We start from the raw sequence: 23,552 nt of genomic DNA on the forward strand, positions 1-23,552 counted from the left end.
TAAAGCATTTCTTTCAAAAATTCCAAAAAAAGGGTTAGTTTGCTTACTCTATTCACGAGCGAGAACTACGCCGGTTTGATTCTCACCGGATGTGAGATACGTAGGCAACCCTCATCGGGTCCAACCCCACCTTTTGCTAAAAAGCCAAAAACAAATAAATAATAATAATAATAATAATAAAAACATGTCGAATTTTAATTGAGTCATAAATAAAGTCAGGTGATGTTGTTTTGTCATAAATAGCCGAATATTCCCGAAATGGACGCCGGAAGGCTGACTTTGCATAAACAGCCACCTTTTGGGTCATTCTTTAAGATTTGGTCCAGTTGACCCACACAACCTTAAAAATCTTCGTCCCCGAGACGTTGAAAGGTCGTGCTTGCAATATTGAGTTTTCTAATTTGAAAAACGATAAAAGAACCGTAAATAAGTCAGGTGATGCTGTTTTGTCATAAATAGCCGAATGTTCCCGAAAGGGACGCCGGAAGGCTAACTTTGCATAAATAGCCACCTTTGGGTCATGTTTAGAATTTTTGGTCTAAGTTGACCCACACAGCCTTATAAATCTTCGTCCCCGAGGCGCTGAAGGGGCCGTGTTTACAACACCAAGTCTTTTATTTTAATTTGAAAAAAAAAATCAAAGAGTCAGCGGTCAGGTGAATACCGTCTTTTGTTTTGGCAAACGGGGAAAGGAACTGGCCGTTTGTTTTGAGTTCGTAATTCTTTGATTCAAGAGTCTGTTAGTATGGTTAGTTTTTAAACTTTTGCAACCAAGTTTGTTTTAATTTGAAAGTTGAAAAATGTGTTTTAATTTGATAGTTTATCTTTTATTGGCACGAACTACGCAAGGTCTGATTCATGCGGGGTCATGATACGTAGGCAATCTCCATAAGATTCGACCACAACAAAAAAAAATGAAAAATCGAAAAATGATGAAAAAGATATATTGACAATAATAAGGACCGACTGAGTCCATTCTAATATGTTCTGTTTTGAATTACAAAGAAAGTTGAGGTGGTCGGTTTGTGGTAAGCGGCCGACACAAGGTCCAAAGAAAAATGACAACTAACGTCGAAGCTGTTACAAATACTCCAGAGACTCAGAGTCGGAGGGTTCCTCGTCATGAGTCACAATTCGCGACACAACAAGAGCAGTACCACTCTCCTGAGTACCACTCGTACTCGTTTGATCTTGCGGCGAAAACTGAGAAGCCTGCCCGAAAGACGGTACAGGAAGAAATGACCCAAAGAGTGAAAAGCTTAGAACAATGGTTGGAAAACATGCAAGGGCTGGCAGGCCAAAAGAGTGTTGCCTTCAAAAATCTATGTATGTTCCCCGATGTCCACTTGCCGCCTGGTTTCAAGACTCCCAAATTTGAAAAGTACGATGGACTTGGAGATCCCATAGCCCACCTGAAAAGGTATTGCAATCAACTGAGAGGTACGGGAAGAAATGAAGAGTTGTTAATGGCTTATTTTGCGGAAAGCCTTACGGGAGTAGCCTCCGAATGGTTTATGGATCAAGACACGTCTCGCTGGCGTGTCTGGGGTGACATGGCACAGGCCTTTGTCAGACAGTTCCAATACAACATCGACATTGCCCCAGACCGCATTTCCCTTTCAAACCTGAAGAAGAAACCAAGTGAAAGTTTCAGGGAATATGCCATCAAATGGAGGGAGCAAGCAGCTCGAGTTAAGCCACCCATGGATGACCACGAGATAATTATTGTCTTCCTTCAAGCGCAAGAGCCAGATTACTTTCAAAACATGGTGTCCGCAGTTGGCAAAACCTTCTCGGAAGCAATCAAAATTGGAGAGATGGTAGAGAATGGTCTCAAGACAGGCAAAATTATAAGTCAAGCTGTTCTTAAAGCCGCAACTCAGGTTGTTCGGGTTGAGTCTGATAATCTTAGCGACACAAATGAGGAGATTGAAGAAATCATGATGACATCAGGGTCTAGAAGAGGTCCCAGGAGTACATCTCGAAGGTATGAGCAGCCTCCTCAGATGTTTCATGGCTCCCCTGAGCAGTATTATCCACCTCAAAACCCTCAATACTTTATCTCTCCACCTCAGTATGTTGTCCAGCCACCAAAATGCCCCAGGAGGCGAGCACGAGCATCACAAAATCTCCAGAAGTCTCCACAAAATTTTCAGGTGCCCTATAACCCACATCCAAGCCAGAGGTATAAAGGGGAACAAAGGTTGAAAGATAATTTTACACCAATAGGAGAGTCCTATGAAAGCTTATTTGAGAAGTTAAAGAATCATGACATGATTGCACCTATTCCTCCAAATCGTGTGGACCCACGTGCAAGAAGCTTTGACCCTTCTAAAAGGTGCGAATACCATTCCAATGCCCAGGGGCACAATGTGGGAAGCTGTCGGGATTTGAAAAGAGAAATAGAAAGAATGATCCAAGAAGGGCGGATTGTGATCAATAACAGTGACATGGAGCACTCGAGCCCTATCGAGAATTTGTTGACAGAGGTTGATGATGTTGAAGCTGGTAATGGTCTTGGCAGTATTGATGCAAAGTTCAGTGGCTAAGATGCCAGTTTTTTGATGAAGTGGGAGGCCGCTCCATTCTTTGGTTAGCGAGAGAGACGCTGTTAGTGGCTTATTTTGTTGTCATTTCTGTTGTCCGGATTATTAAGGTTGTAATTTGGATTTTGTCCTGTGTCAAAACTTCTTATCTTTCCATTTTGTCCTAGCAGTTTGTTTAAATTTTGTCCAGTTTGTGTTAGGATTTTATTCTGGTTTGTTTAGGTTTTCTCAATCCATTCCACCGGTAGTCTAAAGAAAATCCGGTCTTTTATTATTTCCAGTCATCTCTTTGTTTAATACTTTTATCATTTCGTTCACTGCCGATTCTAGGGACATGACATGCGCACCCAGTTTGGGCCTAATCTTTAAAGTTAATCATTAAACCCCGGAAAGGCGATCAGACCATTTAAAGAAAATAAGGACGGTTTGAGATTATTCAGAGCTCGAGTCACGTGGAACTGGGGCAAGTTAAGCACAAAGAAAACCGTTTAAAGCAAGATTCGCCAAATTGGCATGAAGGTCGGTCATGATAATGAGAGTGTCGCCCAATGGTGCTTAGAAATGACAAAGGAAAAATAAATGTTTAACATAATTGTCAAGTCCAGCACCATCGGAAGAGACTATAAATCTATGCTCAATTGTGTTGTTTGCACTTGGCATGTTTTGAAGACTGGAATGACGAAGGCATTTTGTTTTGCTACCTAAACACTTTATCCTTCGTTACCCCTTTTGAGCCTTATTTACTTTCTTTCATACCCCTCGTTCGGAATCAGTAGCAACGAAGAAAAAGAAAAAAAAAAGAAAACAACAAAACGAAAAAAAGAAAAAGAAAAATGATAACAAAGAAAGAAAGTCAACTGAAAGACGAGGAATTGGGAACTACGTTTGACCTGATTCCTCAAAGAGGATACGTAGGCGCTTCACGGCTCGGTCATAGTTTTGAAAATGAAAAAAAATCAATTAAAATATCCCCAGGCAAGAAACTGGGGCAAAGGTTGCGTTTGTTGTAAATAAATCTAATTCCGAAGGTTGTAACTAATAACCCAAAAATTTAGTGTATTTTTGAGCCTTTTATACCTTTTCTTTCTAGCCCTATCCAAAACCCACATTACGGTCCAAAGAAAGACCTTCTGATCAGTCTTCAAAAGATGCCAAGTCAGACGAATGAGAGTCTCACCGATGAGCATAACGTTCTGTTCCACAGCATAAAGGACTCTATTCCACAGCAGAAAGAGTCATACCAGCAACACTCCAAAACCCCAGCTGGAAAGTGATACAAATGAGAGCGTTTTATCGGTGAAAATCTTCACGGACACCATAAGGCGATGAAAGCTGAGAGAAGAACCAAAAATGAGAGAGACCTGATAGTGAAAACCCTTCGGGCACTACAAGTCGAATAAGATTAAGAATCAGATGGGGAATCGCCAATTGAAGATCTTGAAAGATGATTGACGGTAGAGGATAGGCCACATACGCATGTCATGGCCATTAGAGTCGGTATCTGCATTTGATAGGTTTTCATTTATAGTTTCTTTTGTTAAAGAGTCATTTTTTTTCTTTTGTCCTTTTATTCTGTTCCCTTTTATCTTTTTTTTCTTCTTTCATAAAAAAAATTCCCAATAGAGTCTGTTTGGTCAGAACAAGTGTGAATTGACTTCAAAATAGGCCATCAGCTTTCCAAAATGAGATCTGACTAGTACATCCAAGTGGTATAGTCAGCAGGGAACAAACGCGAGGCCAGTGTCAAAAAGATATCCTTAGCAAAAGGGAATTGACAGAAGGATTGACAAGTGTCAAGAGGGATACCATTGCCTTTATCAAAATTCATAAACCTCAAGGCCAAGGCCCATGAACAGAGCAGGGAGAGCAGTGAGCATGATTTGGTAAATTCATACTAGACTAAAAGGTCGGGGAAATGCCAGTTTCTGAGCTATGTCGCAAAAGAAGAGTGATATCCCCAGCAGAAAGGGATTATCCCCAGCACATAATATCATCCCCAACAAGCTGTGGAGCGTAGAGCAAGGAAGGAGAAAGGGAAAACCATCCCAGTGGGAGTATCACAACCAACCACCATGTTTTAAACTAACAAATTTTGTCTGATTTGAAACAGGTAAGGGAAATGGCATTGATGCTAGAAATGCATGCACAGGGATATTATCAAACTGGAGCAGAAAATTTTCCTTCCATTTAGAAAATTCTCTGGAAGTCAGGTACCCCCAACATGTAAGTAAATAATTCCCCAACAGTGTTATCCCTAGCAGTTGCGAGGAGTCCAACACAAGGTTGGAAAGTCGGTATCTTCAGCGGTTCCTTTCGGGGAAAGGCAAAACGACTCTCAAGGGAGGTAGTCTTCGAAGGAAGAAGCTATGCAAAAAAAAAAAAAAGAATAATAATTAAAAAAAAACAAAAAAAAACAAGACCTAGTCCGATGAACCTTCTCCTAGGATCAAAATCTTAGTCCGACGAATCTTTCTCCTAAGATAGAGACCTAGTCTGATGAACCTTCTCCTAGGATCAAAATCTTAGTCCGATGAACCTTTCTCCTAAGATACCAAAAAGAAAAGACCTAGTCCGATGAACCTTCTCCTAGGATCAAAATCTTAGTCCGACGAATCTTTCTCCTAAGATAGAGACCTAGTCTGATGAACCTTCTCCTAGGATCATAATCTTAGTCCGATGAATCTTTCTCCTAAGATACCAAAAAAGAAAAGACCTAGTCTGACGAACCTTCTCCTAGGATCAAAATCTTAGTCCGATGAATTTTTCTCCTAAGATAGAGACCTAGTCTGATTAACCTTCTCCTAGGATCCAAATCTTAGTCTGACGAATCTTTCTCCTAGGATACCAAAAAAACAAGACCTAGTCTGACGAACCTTCTCCTAGGATCAAAATCTTAGTCCGACGAATTTTTCTACTAAGATAGAGACCTAGTCTGATGAACCTTCTCCTAGGATCAAAATCTTAGTCTGATGAATCTTTCTCCTAAGATGCCAAAAAAAAAAAAAAAAAAAAACCTGTCACATCCCCAGCGAGTCCCCTTGTAAAAATTCTCCAGCAAGCTTGCCCCAACAAATCCCCAGCAAGTCCGTTCTGTACAAATCCCCACAGAGTCTCCCCTTGTACAATCCCCCACAGAGTCTCCCCAATATTAAAAAAAAAAAAAATCCCCGTTGGAATTTCCTCAGCACATCCCCAGCGAGTCCCTTTGTAAAAATTCCCCAACAAGCTTACCCCAACAAATCCTAGAAAGCCCGCTTTGAAACAAATCCCCAGCATGCCCCGTTGTACAAAAATCCACACAAAGAATCCACTTTGTAAATATTCCCCCCACAGAGCTTCCTTTTGTACAAATCCCCACAGAGTATCCCCAATAAAATCCCCGTTGAGAATCTCCAAGCAAGATGGGACACAAAAAAAATAAAAAAAGAAAAGAGAGCCTTACGAGGCAAATCATCACAGAATCTGGAAATACAAAGCCTGAGCAGTCAAAAGAGTTTCGCCATTTGAATCCAATCAACGGCGGGACTTCGCGACAGAAATAAGGACGCAACAAAGCAACAGGAACGATCAAGGTCACCAAACCGACCGTCATTTCCGAACTAACAATTGTTCTCTGTCTGAAAAGTTGAAACAGGTATAATCCAAGACAACCGTGCAAGAAGCAGGTGTCGCCCAAAGAAGAACGTACATGGGTACAAGAAATATTTTGACAATAAGGAATTCACTCGAAAGGTAAGTTTCTACGAGACTCCCTTTTATCTGCCACTAAAACAAGAAAATCCAAAAAAAAAGGCTAGCTAGCATTCTCGAACTTTACCCCCCAACCAGTCAGCATTAGGGTTTTAAACCCTAAACTGAATTTTCCCTTTAGTCAGCATTAGGGTTTTAAACCCTAAACTGAACTTTTTCCTTTCAGTCAACATTAGGGTTTTAAACCCTAAACTGAACTTTTTCCATTCAGCCAGCATTAGGGTTTTAAACCCTAAACTGAGCTTTTCCATGCAGTCAGCATTAGGGTTTTAAACCCTAAACTGAACTTTTTCCATTCAGCCAGCATTAGGGTTTTAAACCCTAAACTGAGCTTTTCCATGCAATCAGCATTAGGGTTTTAAACCCTGAACTGAATTTTTCCTTTAGTCAGCATTAGGGTTTTAAACCCTAAACTGAACTTTTTCCTTTCAGCCAGCATTAGGGTTTTAAACCCTAAACTGAGCTTTTCCATGCAATCAGCATTAGGGTTTTAAACCCTAAACTGAACTTTTTCCTTTCAGCCAGCATTAGGGTTTTAAACCCTAAACTGAGCTTTTCCATGCAATCAGCATTAGGGTTTTAAACCCTAAACTGAATTTTTCCTTTAGTCAGCATTAGGGTTTTAAACCCTAAACTGAACTTTTTCCTTTAGTCAGCATTAGGGTTTTAAACCCTAAACTGAACTTTTTCCTTTCAGCCTTTTCTTTCAGCCAGCATTAGGGTTTTAAACCCTAAACTGAGCTTTTCCATGCAATCAACATTAGGGTTTTAAACCCTAAACTGAACTCTTTCCATTCAGCCAGCATTAGGGTTTTAAACCCTAAACTGAGCTTTTTCCATGCATGTCAGCATTAGGGTTTTAAACCCTAAACTGAACTCTTTCCTTTAGTCAGCATTAGGGTTTTAAACCCTGAACTGAACTTTTTCCTTTAATCAGCATTAGGGTTTTAAACCCTAAACTGAACTTTTCCCCAGTTGGTCAGTATTAGAGTTTCAACTCTAAACTGAACCTTTCCCCAGCTAGTCGATATTAGGGCTCCAACCCTGAACTGAGCATGCAAATCCTCTTTCATCAATTTTATGAACTTCCTAGCGAATAATTCACGAAATTTTCCTAGTGAAACTGGGGCAGAAAATTTCGTTCATTTGTTTTTCCCGCAGGTCTAACCTCGAGCCACACGGATCGAAACGACCCACAAGATGAGTCTCAACTCAGAATCTAAGAAGAAAAAGAAAAAAGATGTCCCGAGACACCGGAGAAAATGGAAGGCGGATCGCTCCAAGATTTGATCAAGGTCCCGAGTTCTACAAACCCCGTCATATTCAGTATCGCAGAAATAAATAGGCGCCTACAACTTGCAAGCATCAAGATTCAGATCGGAGTCTACAAGCAGAATCAGCTAAGACCCAAGATCAAGTCGCAAAAGAATCATAGATAGGAATCTTGTAACTAGCAGTTGACATGCATATAAGTGTTTAGTTCAGTTTCAATTTTTCTTTGGTTGTAATAAGGCGGTCAGTAAAGCAGCGGTGACAACAGCAACAGCAGTAACATCAAGCATTGCAATCCCATGGTAGTCTCAGCTACCAAAACTTCCCGAACTACATTAACCTGATTCCCCTTTAGCCAGGGATATGTAGGAAACCTTTGAAGCAGAGGTTCAGTTAAATCTTTTTCAAAAAAATGCTTCACACGGAGTACTCGGATAGGCAAAAATCGCTCACTTTATCTTTGCGCGAAAACCCTTCGTGTCTTCGGGCAAAGAGGGGCAGCTGTAAGTACGTGATTTTTGCCCTATATGAGAAATACTCCCAGAAAATGCAAAATAAAATAATTTTCCTTGGTGTGCAATTTTGAGTATTTTTGTGATACTTTTGGATAATCATTTGTATTTGTCTGCATTTGCTTATTTGTTAAATTAATAAAAAATATAAAAATATGTCGCATTTTGCATGTAGGATTTAATTCTACAATTGTTAGTAATTAAATTAGTTTTACAAAAATTAAAAATTACAAAAATAGGCATCTTTTGCATTTTTAGCATTTAATGTCCAAATGAACAATTTTATGCTTAATTATTACTTAATTGTGCGTTAATTGTTATTGGGAGTTAATTTGCGCTTTTATAATTTAATTTAGTTCTTAATAATAACTTAAGTATTTTTATAATTTAGTTTTAGAAAATAAAAGAAGAAAAGAGAACAAAAATACAAATAAAAATCGGATTGGGCCACTTCTTCAATTTTTCAACCCCAGGCCCAAACAATTGTCCACGACCCAGTCCACTTCACACGGGTCGACCCGGTCCGCCCCATTAACCCAATACCCAACCCCTTTCTTCATTTTTTGGTCTAAACACAAAAACAAAACAAAAAATAACAAAACAAAAACCCTAAAACACTAACTCATCCGCCTCCTCTCTTCATCCTCTCAAAACTCCAAGCACACAACCATGGCTGCCCTTCACCCTCACCATGGACGACCCAGCTGCGTCTTCAGCTTCACCAATGTTCATGGCTCCTCCTCCTCCTTCGTTCGTCGCTCAAACAACCAAGCGACACAACCACCCAATGATAGCCATGAACGAACAACCCCGTTGATGACCCACCCCGCTGCCTTCGGCTTCACCATCACCAAGGTCGCAGCTACTTAGTCTTCGACCACGAGCAGCCCAGGCGACCACACGACTGTTTCTGTTTCATCCTCGTCATCCGGCGTCAAGATCGAGCTTGAGCTCGACGTCCATGGCAGCCTTTGCCCCCGACCTCGTTCCAGCTCGGAGCTCGTCACTGTTTCTACTCCAGCTGCTGCTACTTCTGTTTCAAATTCGCGTCCATGGCAGCCTTTGCCCCCGACCTCGTCGTCCATGGTTTCTTCACGAGCGAACGCACCCAGCTGCTCCTGTTTCGCGTCAACCACGGCTGCTGTCACTGCTCGTCGCCCAGTCCGTTCCCCAGTGCGTCATTGACGCTGCTTCCCCTTCTACCATGGCAGTCGTTTGCTGCAGCCGCTCGTCGTCCAGCTCGACGCCAAACAGACCCATCACTGCTGCTCACGCTAGTTTCTTCATGTGACCATACACGCCCCAGCTGATTCACAGTCCATTTTCTTGTGACGGGCGGCCATCTTCTTTGGTCGTCCGTTCGTGGTCGTCTTCGGCGACAAATTATCTTGGTGCGATACTCGTTTCCGGACAGTTTGTTTTCATCGTCATTTGTTTTAAGCTTGGGTCGACGAAACAGTCCGTACATATTTCATTTCAATCCGGTTAGTGATTTTTTGAGTTTTATTTTGTCCGTATTTTGTTTTGATATTTTTCGAATCTAAAATCGGCAAATGTTTGTTTTGTTTATCGTTTGAATTAATTTTTAGTTCATGTTCATGTGTTGTTTGTTAAATTAATTTTTCAGATTCCAAATGAAAGATTAATTACTTGTTTTTCATGTTTATTTCATGTTCGTATTATTGTTGAAGTGAATATTTGTTAGTTTAATATTTGTTAGATTCAAATTGAAATTTAATTAATTATTTATTCAATTTGTTTCATGTGTTATGTATTTTCCAGAAAATATTAATGTTGTTTGAATCGTTAGAATCCGTCATGTTTGTTGCTTAAAAACAGATTTAATTCATGTTCATCTTTGTTTTAAGTTCATGTTTAAATCCAGTGATTTAATGTGAGTTTATGTTTGTCTTTGATTTGTTAATTTAGTATTTTGTTATTTGTATTGTTGTGTTCTTGCTCATACATTCATGGTCTAAATTAACCAGGATTGGTTCCCGATATGGTTAATTCATTCCATTAATTTGAGTTGTGTTGTTCATAGTGTTCATATAATTGTTGTTGAAGATTGTTGAGAAATTGGTCATCTTGATCATATTTTGGTCGAATTATGATTAATTGAGTGTTTAGAGCTGATGGGGGTAATTTGGTAAATTGCATTGCATTCGGGGGTAGATTTGTAATTGCAATAAGGTCGGAGGGGTAGTTTGGTAATTTAACATTATTTTGATTCTTTATGTTAAGCATGAGGGACAAATATAATGGGGTGGGGTTTTTGATGTACTTGTTTAATATAATGGGGGACAAGACAAAACATAATGGGGAGGAATCTTGTACTTGTTTAATGTAGGCATGGGGGACATATTGTAATGGGTTGGTAATGTGGCATTTATTTAATGTAGGCATGGGGGACAAAGTTTTAAAATAAAGAAGACATTTGATAGTGGGACAAAGAAGACATTTAATAGTGGGACAAAGCATGCCATTGGGGGAATAATTTGGGGGTTGGGAATTGAAGACTTGTCTTGCTATAAATATAGAGTCATTTTCTTGACATTGAGAAGGGGGAAAGACTTGAGAGTTTTAAGAGGGATTTTTTGGGGGAGAGAAAAAAAGTTGAATATTATTGAGAGGATTTTTAAAAGAGAGTTGACAGATTCTTTTTACACTTGAGAGTTGACACACTTTTATACTTGAGAGAGTTTGTGATAGTAAAAGAGAAAGACAATTTGAACTTTCACTCGAACAATTCTGTTTGCTTTTCTTCGAGTGTTATTCAAAAGTCAGAAACTACTGCATCTCGTATCTTTTCTCTCTTCTGCTTTGACTGCGATTGTACTTTTGCACTGCTGAGTTTTCAATCTGTTACTGGGTTATTCTACTGGTTGTTACTGGTTTTGCGGTGTTGCTGAACCTGCTGTTGCCGCGTTATTACTGTTGCTGACTCCTACTTCTTTTGTTCTTGTACTGCTGTTTCCAGGTACACATTTGTACACTCTTGGCTTGAAGCGAAAAATGAAATATTAATCAGGCTCATGTTCCTGTTGAATTCTTTTGTTTGGATCTGTGTTTGAATATTAATTTTCCTCTCTTTGTATAAAAATGTAGTCGACTAATTAATGAGTAATGAGGCTGCATATGTATGATTTCTTCATCTAATAATGCTAGTTTAAATTACTTGAAGAATAGCTAATCGGCTTTGATATTATTGTGTATCCCTCTCATGTTCCAGCATTAGTAAATAATAGAATATAAAAATGAAAGCAGTTTTTCTTTGTACAAACTCGATCGCAATTTTCCAATCGCATTAGCCGTAAACTAATAACTAATAAGTTACGTTTTCAGCATGTAAATAATTAAGAGATTTTCTTTTATTTTAGAGACGAACTTAATAGAAAATATAGTCACTATAGGTTTATCCTTTAAAATAAAAATGAGACGAGCCTCGCCAAATAAATCACAAACCGTCGGGGCCCTCAATAAAATACACAACCATTGACTAGACTTTGGATTTGGCCGTTTAATGAACCTTCACGGCCTCTTCCTAAAATAACAATACGCTAGTTGCTTTAGGCGTACCTTTAATAATTTAACCTTCTTAAACACGGGTGCACATTGATGTGACCCAAATCCAAATCTCAACGGAGTCAAAATGTGTCGACGACCACGGGTGCATTGATTGTGACGTGGTTCGAGATGCATTTTCACGACGTTGCAATTCTATAAAAATAAATGATAATAATAAAAGCGGTTTAAACTTAATAAAAGCACATAAGTCACAACATGTATTTAAATCAGATATTTAGCCATTATAATAATTTAAGCGACCGTGCTAGAACCACGGGATTCGAGGGTGCCTAACACCTTCCCTCGGGTCAACAGAATTCCTTACTTAGAATTTCTGGTTCGCAGACTTCATTTGGAAAAGTCGAATATTTTTCCTCGATTTGGGATTCAAGATAAACCGGTGACTTGGGACACCAAAAACCAAACCTTTCCCAAGTGGCGACTCTGAATTAAATAAATAATCCCATTTCGAATATTGTCACTTAAATTGGAAAAACTCCCTCGCGCATTTAACCCTTCGGGGCGGGCGCGCAAAAAGGAGGTGTGACAGGTATATCACGAAGCTAAGGATAGAAGAAGATATTGTTCCACGATTCCAAAAAAAAAAGTAAGTTCGAGACGGGCAAAAACCGAAAAAAGTTCCGGTAAAAACAAGTACGAGCCATACATGGGACCTGTGGGAAAAAATTCATGGTCAAAACAGGACAATCAAAGGTATGATCACAGATCAAGGAATAGAGAGTTAGGCTCTTCATCAAGATTTAGGAATGACCGAAACACCCATGAGTCACGAGATGATGATAGAAATTTGAAGGCGAGATTTGGCGGTTACAATTTCAATGTGAGCACTTTCGAGATCGTAGCTGTTTTGAGAAGCATGGGTGACAAGATACGGTGGCCAAAATAGATGAGATCGAATCCAAACAAGCGCAACCCTGATTATTGGTGTGAGTTTCATAATGATCATGGGCATAAAATAGCAGATTGTAGATTTTTACAAAGAGAAGTTGATCATTTATTAAAACAAGGGTATATCACCGAGTTATTCAGTGAGAAATATAAGCAAGCTTACATGAAGAATAGGCAAGAACCCCCTAAACCACCTTCTCCAAAAAGGACCGTCAACGTTATGAGCGGGGGTGAAGACATCAATGGCGTAACGTACATTGCAACTAATAAAATTTCCAAAGTCACAATTACCCAAGGGAAACGGGTGCGACATGTATTAGAGGAAGACAACATTACATTTGATGACACTGATGCGGATGGCATATTATCTCCTCATAACGACGCCCTGGTAATATCTTTAATTGTACATGATACTAATGTGAAATGAGTTTTGATTGATCCAGGTAGTTTCGTGAACATTATTTTGCTAAGAGTATTACGTGAGATGCAAGCTGAGGATAAATTAATACCAAAGGCACATACTTTATCTGGATTTGACAATTCTAGTGTTGTGACGAAAGGAAAGGTAACATTCACTACATTCGCAGAAGGAGTTGTCAAAGATACAAAGTTTCAAGTAGTAGATATGGAGATGGCTTACAATATGATCCTTGGGAGACCATGGATCCATGAAATGGATGTCGTTCCTTCAACTTTGCATCAAGTTATTAAATTTCCATCATCATGGGGAATATATCAAATCCGCGGGGATCAACTTACATCCAGGAGCATCAATTCTGTAGTAGATTCAAGTACGAAAAAAGAAGAAAAATAGCAATCACAGAAGATAGTTGAGGGCACCACAGCACAAACCTCAACTGAACAAGGGCGGACAGATGTGGATTCAAGTCCTGATACCATTCAAGAACCAGAAGAAAACGAAAATATCAAAACAACAATTGAAGAACTGGAGGCTGTGATGTTATTTGAACAATGGACTGATAAGAAAGTCTACGTAGGGGCTAATCTATGCCAAGGCATGAGAGGTAAGTTAATTGAATTTTTGAAAACTAACATGGACTATTTTGCTTGGTCTCACTCTGATATGACAGGAATACCGCCGGAGGTAATGACTCACAAATTGAATGAACACCCAACGTACCCTCCTGTCAAACAAAAGAAAAGAAAGCAAGGAACTTTCAAGAATCAGGTGATTTAAGAAGAGGTTCAAAAATTGCTAAAGATTGGATCCATCCACGAGGTAAAGTATCCTAATTGGTTAGCCAATACTGTCGTAGTTCCAAAAAAGAATGGTAAGTGGCGAGTTTGTGTGGATTACACAGACCTTAATAAAGCTTGTCCTAAAGATTCTTTTCCACTACCACATATAGATCAGCTAATTGATGCTACTGCAGGGCATGAACTATTATGTTTTTTAGATGCATATTCAGGGTACAATTAGATCAAAATGGATCCGGTAGATGAGGAAAAAACTTCATTCATAACAAATAGGGGAACTTATTGTTATAAAGTAATGCCTTTTGGTCTCAAAAATGTTGGTGCAACATGTCAAAGGCTGGTTACTAAAATGTTTCAAGAACATTTGGGAAAAAACATGGAGGTTTATATAGACGATATGCTCGTTAAAACTCAACATTCGAAAGATCATATATCACACTTGTCTGACACATTTCAGATTTTACGCAAATTTAATATGAAATTAAATCCGGAGAAATGTGCATTTAGTGTCGCGTCAGGTAAGTTTTTGGGTTTTCTTGTTTCTAACCGTGGTATTGAAGTGAATCTCGCACAGATTAAGGCCATTGAAGAAATTCCTGATATGCTTTCAAGCAAAAAAGAAGTGCAGAGGTTGACAGGAAGAATTGCAGCCTTGTGAAGATTCATTTCTAAATCATCAGAAAAGTGTTTTAAATTCTTTTCAGCTCTTAAAAAGCAAGATCACTTTGAATGGAATGAGGAATGTCAGTAGGCACTCAAAAATTTGAAGACATATTTATCAAATCCACCATTGCTTGCAAAGCCAAAGGCTGGGGAAAGACTACTCATATACCTTGTTGTTTCAGAAGTAGCGGTAAGTGTTGTTTTAGTCCGTGAGGACCAAGGTAAACAATCTTTGATCTATTATGTTAGCAACTCTTTGTTAGATGCGGAAATACGGTACCCTCAGTTGAAAAAGCTTGCACTTGCATTAATTATGGCATCTAGAAAATTAAGGCCTTATTTTCAATGTCATCCTATTGTTGTAGTAAATGCTTATCTGTTATGCAATATATTACATAAACATGAATTGTCAGGTAGGTTAGCTAAGTGGGTCATAGAATTAAATGAATATGATATCACCTACCAACCTAGAACTGCTATAAAATCTCAAGTGTTAGCTGATTTTGTCGCTGATTTTAGCCAAAGGATGCAATTAGAAGCAAAAAAAGAGTTGCAGGTGTTCAATGGAGCTAACCCAGGAACTTGAACCTTGTTTACTGATGGTTCATCTAACGTAAAGGGTGCTGGTTTGGGGATTGTTTTGGTACCACCTACGGGTGAAACCATTCGACAAGCCATAAAATGTTATTTTATAACTAACAATGAGGCAGAGTATGAAGCTGTGATTGCAGGTTTAGAACTGGCACAAGAACTCGGCATAAATCAGATTATAATCAAAAGCGATTCATATCTCGTAGTTAATCAAATGTTGGGGACTTATACGGTCAGGGAAGCAAGGATGCAGCAGTACTTAGCGAAGGTACGGAATTTGATAAAGCAATTTCAAACCTGGAAAGTAACACTAATACCAAAGGATGAAAATGTTGAAGCCGACGCCCTAGCTAATCTTGCATCTGCGGCGGACGTGGCAAGCAATGAAAATGCTTCAGTTATTCATTTGTTTCATTCAGTTCTCGACCTCGATAAAAATGAGGTAAATTTTAATAACTTAACTTGGGATTGGAGGAACGAGATTGTTGTTTTTTTGCAGTATGGTACCGTCCCAGAAGATAAGAAAAAAACTCATACGCTTCGAAAAAAGGCTGCTCGGTATTGCTTAAAGCAAGGCAATTTTTACCGGAAAATGTTCGGTGGTCCCTTAGCAAGATGCCTCGGACCTTCTCGGATAGAATATATAATGAGAGAAATACACGAGGGGCATTGTGGGAATCACGCATGAGGTAGGTCATTGGTAAGAACCTTAATTAGGGCAGGTTATTATTGGTCCAAAATGGAAGAAGAAGCGGAAAGTTTCGTGGCTAAATGTGATAAATTCCAAAGGTACGGTAATAATATGCATAGGTCTGCGGAGTTACTACATCCGACCATTGCACCGTGGCCATTTATGAAGTGGGGGATGGATATCGTGGGTCCACTACTACAACTAAAAGGTCAGATAAATATTTTGCTCATACTCACTGATTATTTTACTAAATGGGTGGATGTAGAAGCATTTAAACAGGTGCGAGAAAAAGAAATTAGAGATTTTATTTAGCGGAATATCATATGCCGATTCGGTGTGCCAAAGGAAATCATGTGTGATAATGGCCCTCAGTTTATAAACGCTCAAATCACAGAGTTCTTTCAAAGTTGGCAAATCAAAAGGTTACATCCACACCTTATCATCCGGTGGGTAATGGGCAAACTGAGTCAACAAACAAAGTCATTATCAACAATTTAAAGAAACGTTTAGAGGATCCAAAGGTAATTGGCCAGAAGTGTTACCTGGTGTTTTATGGGCATATCACACAACAGCAAAAACAAGTACATGAGAAACATCATTTTCATTGGTTTATGGAGCTGAAGCTTTAATTCCAGTTGAGATAGGAGAACCGAGTACACGATTCACACAGGCGATAGAAGAATCTAGTGACAAGGAAATGCATGTAAATCTTGATTTACTTGAAGGAAGAAAAGAAGTTGCACTAATAAATATGGCAGCATAGATGCAGGTCATAGAACGATACTACAACCGAAAAGCACGCCTCAGATTCTTCAAAATTGGGGACTTCGTGCTCAAAAAGGTTTTTCAATCTACGAAGGCAGTTAACTCGGGGAAATTAAGTCCAACATGGGAAGGACCCTATAGAATTCATGATATTGCAGGTAAAGGAGCATACGAGCTGGAAACAATGGATGGCAAGATACTTCCGTCACATTGGAATGTTGTTCATCTAAAGAGATATTATTTCTGAAGAATACCCACGGTCATGTATCTATATTTTAAAATTTAATTTTTGAATTGTTAAAATTTTACTAACGATTTTAGATGATAGGCAAAACGCTAACCCGTACTAAATGATGAGTCACGACCTGCAAGGCACGTGGAATAAATTAAACTTCCTGGCCTAGGGTTACAATTATTCTGATAGAAATTCAAACGGGTTAAGCAGTTTTCATCTATAATCGTACCTCCGAGTCCCGTATGTTTTTTCTTTACAGGGAAAAGACCAAATGAGAGGAACAATCAAGTGCTCGAGGCTTCATACTTCAACGCTCAAACACTTGGGGGCTACATAATATACACGGACATGTGTATAAGGAAGGCAAAGAAGATCAAGCCCTAAAAAGTTTACTCATTGAATGAAGTACAAAGCAAAGTCACGAGCTAAGGCCAAAGAAAAACTTTACCATAGTTAGGGTAAAGGCTATGTACTGAAACGGGTTAGAGATAAAAACCTCGTATTTACTTTTCTTTTTTAAATCTGTTACAAGAAAAACAGTTACGAGAAAGTTATAGATGTAATTTAAATACGTGTAAAGTGTTATTCAAAACTAGACAAATTTCAAATAAAAACTTGTCAAAGTTATTTCAAAGAAACATGTGTATTCCTATTTCTTTTATCTTATGTTAACACCATTATGAAGTTGAGACGTCTTCTTCATTAAGTGTCGAATATAAAAGGGCTCTCTTTTATAAATTCATGATTAATATAAATATTCATGTAGTTAATAGAAGCATTTTTAAAGAATAAAAATGCAAATTATTATATAAGTCCTTAGAAATAAACGCAAGAATAAATGGAAGTTCAAGATAGTAATGAGAAAACTTCTTAATATTAAAAAGCTTAAGACTAAGTATGAACTTAGTCATAAACTGCGAATTGTTTATACAAATTGCCCCATGAAAGGTCTGGGGACTTGAATTTCCAAAACAAACCCTTAAATGAGACCAAGGGTTTTACCACAATGTTTCCAAAAAAAAAAGCAACACAAAGAAATTCAAATGACTTAAACTTATCACTAAGAAGATGTAGGAACTGAAGTAGGTGCATCAACAGCAGCGGGCTCAACTGGGCTTGAAGGAGTTGGGATACCCGTATCAACTTCAACATTCACGGAAGCTTTGACCACGAGAGAAGGAAATTCTTGAGTTTGTTGAGCCATATTAATTGTTTCATTAATTTTAGCTAACTCAGATTCCAAGTTAAAACTCTTTTGGCTAGCTTCAACTAGGGTATCATGGCGATTCAAAAATGTCAAATTCACTTCAATGGCAGATTTATCCTCAAGGATTTCATAATTCCTTTCCCATTCAGCAATTTCATTCTTTAATTTCTCGTTTTCAACCAAGGCAGAAGTGTAAGAAGCTTGAAGAGAGGCATGGGAACTTTCCAAGGCACAAACCTTATCAGAAGAAGCTCGGAGGTCTTCTTGTGCTTGAGTCAAATTCTGCACGAGCTCTCCAGCATAAGCCTCTTTCTCACCGAAGAGAGCCTTCAACTCTCTAATCTCTTCACTTGCCTTGGACAGTTGCTCGGAGAAAGAGGTTTCAAGACGAGCCTTTTCTTTATCCGCTTGACTTGAGGAAGCCTTTTCAACTGCCAACTTTGAAGTCAAGGCCCGTACCTGCTGCTCTAAGGTACTCTTACTTTCTTCTAAGTGCTCCACATCAATTTGAAGGCTTTCATACTGTTCCTTCCAATTGCACGCCTCTAATTGAGAATCACGTACTAATTGCTCTGAGAGGGCAACCCTTTTCATCATCTCTGTGCCGATAAGATTGGCCTATAAAAAAGGAAAAGGAAGGGAAATAAGAATCTCAAAGATAAGAAAATTTTAAAGAACAGCAAAGGAAAAAAGAGAAGGGGAATACCTTTAAAGAAGCGTGCACAATATCATTCATCAAAGTCAAGGACCTATGGCTCTCTAGCTTGGCTCTTTCAATTGGTCCGCTTAAGGGCTTTAGCCATACATTTGCTTGACCCGATTTCCTTAAGAGATTGCCCTCAGCAGGGACTTCAATGATCACTTGCCTAATAGCACCACTCCTACTTGAGAAGCCAACTTCAGCACGGTGAATAATTGGGGGAGGAATTGTTGAAGGAGGAACAGTGAAAGCAGGGACAGTGGAAATAGTAAAGACAGTCTGGGGAGGAACAGAAACAGCCGAGATCGGCAAAGAAGGAGTCATATATACAGGTGTAGAAAAAGAAGCCAGAGGTGCTTCATCCAAAACTGGGCCTAAGACTTCACCACCAAACCCGCTGATAAAAACCTGCTCAATAGAGTCATGAGCAGCAGCGGGAGCAACATCATCGTCAAAAATCACTATCGGGGCTTCAATAGACTCGGTAAGGGGAATAGAACATCGGGGGGATGCTTCTTCTTCATCATAAGAAATGATGTGTCTTCGTGCCCGTGGCCTTGTTATCAAAGAGCCCCGTTTTCCTCTTCTTCAGAGCCTTGGTCATTAACGGCTTTTCTTTTCGATGAAGAACCCAAGATTATTTCTTGGGCCCTTTCCAAAGAGATACAAGAAGCCATGACCGCCTCGGCAGTAACTCCTCGAATAGAAAATCCTGATAGAAAGAAGGATTGAAATTAGTTCAGAGAAATAAAAAATATATGTAAGATAAAAGCTTTTACCATGAGTTTTTACTTTCCAACCAAATCGTTGGGAAATGGTCTTCCAAGATCTACCATCCATTGGGGCAATCTTCAATAGCTTGTCTACCCAATCACGGAAATTGGGAACATCTTCTATAACTCTCACGGTTGCTGAAAAAGAAAGGCAAAATTAGAAAAATCAACAAAATTTAAGAAAAAGGTACGAGAAAGTTAGAAGACTCACGTGCAAAATTCCACTTCTCAGGTAAGGGAATGTTCTCATCACCCACTAAACCAATAGTGGGGGCAGCAACAAACCTAGCATACCAGTCACGGTCTTTGTCATCTTCAGGGCTAACTAGAACTCTTTTGCTCCTAGCTACTAGTGTAAAAACACCATTGCGAAAAAGTCTAGGGGAGTAAAGGTGAATCAGATGCGCGAAAGTAAAAAGCACACTGGCTGTGTTGATCAAATGCCTCAAACATGCAACAGCCCTCCATATTATTGGGCCAATTTGACCTAAGCAAACATCAAAAAAATGGTAGAACTCGAGAATAACAGGATCAATAGCAGGTTTGAATCCTAAAGTGAAAGGGTACGTATAGACAAATGAAAATCCGGTTAAGTAGGAGGTAATTCTTTGATTCAGATTGGGAATAATGATAGGAAATCATGATTCCAGTGCAATCTCTATGAACTAAAGAAAAAAAACCTTCAGTAATTTTAGTGGGATAGATATAGGCATGATCTAAAGAAGATACTTCATTTCTAAGAGATTCTCTGTCGTTATAGAAAGATAGTTCCACGGGAACTATCTCCTCTACTAGAGGTTCATGAAGAGGTTCAGAAGATTCCTTACCTCTAGAAGAAGATCTGTGTGAAAGAGAACCTCTACTTCTAGAAGAATAGCCAGAACTAGGCGAAGGAAGGGAAGAATCACGCAAGGATGAAGATCCTAAATTATGAAGCCTACCTCCTCTTCTGCTTCTACTGGGGAAATCAGGGAAGTTATCAACTATGGGGACCCTTCTAGGGTTAAGGTTTAGTGAAGACATGATGATACGATGAAGAAGCAAAAAGAGATTTGAGAAAATTGGATGTTCAGAAAACTTGATGTGGTAAAGACAAAGAAGGAAGTTATATTTATACTGATAAGCAACCGCCAAAGGAAAAGATACAATGATGGAATGACCATAATAATGATAACTGACGCTTCGTGAATAGTGAAGCCGTGAAAAAGCCTTAAAAGAGCTGCAAAACTGCAGAACTAATGAAAAGATGACACGTGTGAAGAGTATTAAATGGAAGTGATAATTAAAGCATCGATTCTGTCATAGCACTAATGGTGACAAAAATCCTCATTTTTAATGAAATCCACTTCCCAAATATTCAATCGATGAATAAATGGCAAGTGGGGGGACTATCTGTATTAGGAAAAATTGAGTTTACATATTAAAGTGGTGTAAAGATGACATGACATGACACATAAACTTGTCAAAGAGTTACAACTGGCAAAGAGGCACGAGTTGCAACAGATACGAGCAGAGGCAAAGGAAGAGGCACGAGCGGTTATGTAAAAGACTCAGAGCTCGTACTTATTTAAGTCCAAGAATTAAGGGGAATGAATCTGACACTACATGGGAGTATAGATACAGTATTTATTGAGCCTTAAATACTAAAAACGTTAGAGAATCTGTATCAAATGCAATGATTATGTAACGTAGTATTTAATGTCTTTAATTGTCCATAATGGCCTTATTATGACAAAGGCAAAACGCATATCCCCAAAATAGCTATAAGAGGTGGAGAGTGGGTCAATTGTAAGACACACAAAATATTATCTGAATATACCGATTTACTTGTTTTTCTTCTGATTATATTGCTAGCCAAATTACTTTCTTTCATATATACTTTTGATTATCAGTAACCCGAGTTCTTCTAAATTAAAGCTTTGACCGAAATCTCATTTTTTCGTTAAACAGAAGTCAAGGTATGGCACACAGTTAATGATCTTAAAACTCTGCTCGAGAGACAACTTGGCTACTCACTTGACGTTTGTACTTTGTTGTACGAAGGTAAGAAACTCGAGGATTCAAAGATGCTATTGTCGTTTAATGTTGATGTAATACCCTAGACTATAGACAGAGTCTCACATCGGCAAAACACAAGAGGGATGTTGGGTATATAAGTTAACAAGTCTTAGACCCTAGTGACGCGTTTTAAACCCGTGAAGGCTTAGGCCTAGAGCGGACAATATCACTAGTGGGCTGGGCTGCTATAGATGGTATCAGAGCCACTCTTGTGTCAGCCTTGCCGATGGTGGGTCAAATCAGAGTTCAACTGAGTTTAGGCAAATCCCGATTAGGCGGAGCATGGGTATATAAGTTAACACGCCTTAGACCCTAGTGACACATTTTAAATCCGTGAGGGCCTAGGCCCAGAGCGGACAATATCACTAGCGGGTTGGGCTGTTACAGTTGAACAAAGATCCAAGTTCGTGTTGATGTCTCCATTTATTCAAGTATTCATTAAGTCGAATGGTGGAAGTATGACCCTGGACGCGCTCCCAACGGACCTGGTGAGTGCCCTGAAGTTGAAGATTCTCGACATGGCTGGAATACCTATACATATTCAGAGTCTAGATTTTGAGGGAAAAGTTTTACAAGATTCCAGGAATTTAGCCAGCTATAATATCCAGAAAAACTCGACAATTCGTTTGGCTTTATGGAAAAAGCACGTTCGCGCCCATTGATGTTGTTACTATTTACTGCTTCTGGTTTTGGGATCATTCACCATTGAAAGAGATGTGGTACTATTTGAGAAAATAGAGCTGTATGTTCAAGTTAGTATTTTGAGAACACAACATGTTTGTATCCATATATTAAGATTGTTTTGTCCCTGCCCTTTGGTTATCTTATAAATACAGTCAAACCTCTCTTTAACAGCCTCGTTTGTTCCAGATATCTGTGGATGTTATAGCGAATTGCTGTTATAGAAACCATATATTATAACAGAAAATGAAACTTGATTCCGAAAAAACTTGGCTTTTATAGTAATGTGTTATTATATAAGGATGCTGTTATAGAGAGGTTTGACTGTACTTATATAGTTTGTCCAAAGAGGTCTGATGTTTTGTTCTGAGACATAATATACAGGATTTTAATGTTTGAGTTTATCTGAAGTTTCCTCACAAGCCTGTAGACTTTTTAAATTTTAAATTTGGATCATTTTTCAATTTATGTGTTTTATTATTGAGCGGGTGCATACTAATCTTCTCAGTGTCGTTCCAATTTTTTATCGATGTCCGTAAAGGGATAGATTTGCAGACTTGATTCTTGAAGTTCGAGGATTTGATAATTTAAGAAGCGAGTATTATATACTCCTATTGTTTATTTGCAGTGTCATTCCAATGATTCACTTGAGGTGCGCTTAAGCCTTGAAACTATGTTTTAAATGAGTACTTTGCCTCCCTTAGTGGCACACCAAAGCATTGAGGGAGCTTAAACAATAAAATATTTCACTTAATTGTTAATATTTTCAATTTTGATGTTCATACAATTAATATCTGTTTTTATTTTTATTGTTCTTGAATTACATACGTAATTTTTTATCACATAAAACACAAGAAAGTTCACAAAGCTAGAAAAAAGCAAGCAAAGAAACATATACTGCAGTCACACCTCTCTATAATAGTATCCCTATATAACAACACTTCACTATAAAAGTTAATATTTTTCGGAACCAATTTTCGTGTTATGTTATAATATATGTTCTCTATAACAGCACTTCACTATAACATCCAAAAAAATTCGGAACAAACGAGGTTGTTATAGAGAGATTTGACTGTATTACATATTTGATCAAAATTCTCCTTCCCATATGTCTAGCCACAAAGTACACCCCACCCTCACAGCATAAAAGAAACATGTTACTCTCCTACAGAGGGGGCTGAAGCCCAAGGCTCGTAAGGCAAGGGCTTTAGGCCCCCTGAATTTGAAGGCCCCACTTTTTAGTATTTTTAGGTTTATATATTTATTTTCCTTTTAAAAAATTTAAGCATTTAATGGGAAAAACTATAATTTTGCTGTGGAAAAGGAAAACAACTTTACTTTTACCATTACTGGATGTCAGGAATATGAATGGTTGCTTTTAGTGTTTTTGCCTTTTTAGGAATGACTTCCTTTT

The 23,552-nt window shown here is 38.6% G+C and overlaps 1 protein-coding gene and 1 non-coding gene across 2 annotated transcripts; both read right to left on the bottom strand.

Moving 5' to 3' along the window:
* Positions 1 to 17,779: 17,779 nt before the first annotated feature.
* LOC138878746 (uncharacterized) lies at positions 17,780 to 18,950 on the bottom strand. The gene is made up of 2 exons (XM_070158436.1): positions 18,633 to 18,950; positions 17,780 to 18,544 (listed from the first exon to the last, which is right to left on the bottom strand). The coding sequence occupies exons 1-2, from the start codon at positions 18,948 to 18,950 to the stop codon at positions 17,780 to 17,782; spliced, it is 1,083 nt and encodes a 360-aa protein (XP_070014537.1).
* Positions 18,951 to 22,580: 3,630 nt separating this feature from the next.
* Positions 22,581 to 22,684, bottom strand: LOC138878829 (U6 spliceosomal RNA). Its single transcript, XR_011402603.1, has one exon. It is a non-coding gene; the product is annotated as a U6 spliceosomal RNA (small nuclear RNA).
* Between the last annotated feature and the right edge of the window lie 868 nt (positions 22,685 to 23,552).

Source organism: Nicotiana sylvestris, chromosome 9, assembly GCF_000393655.2.
Source record: "Nicotiana sylvestris chromosome 9, ASM39365v2, whole genome shotgun sequence".
NCBI classification, from domain to species: Eukaryota; Viridiplantae; Streptophyta; class Magnoliopsida; order Solanales; family Solanaceae; genus Nicotiana; species Nicotiana sylvestris.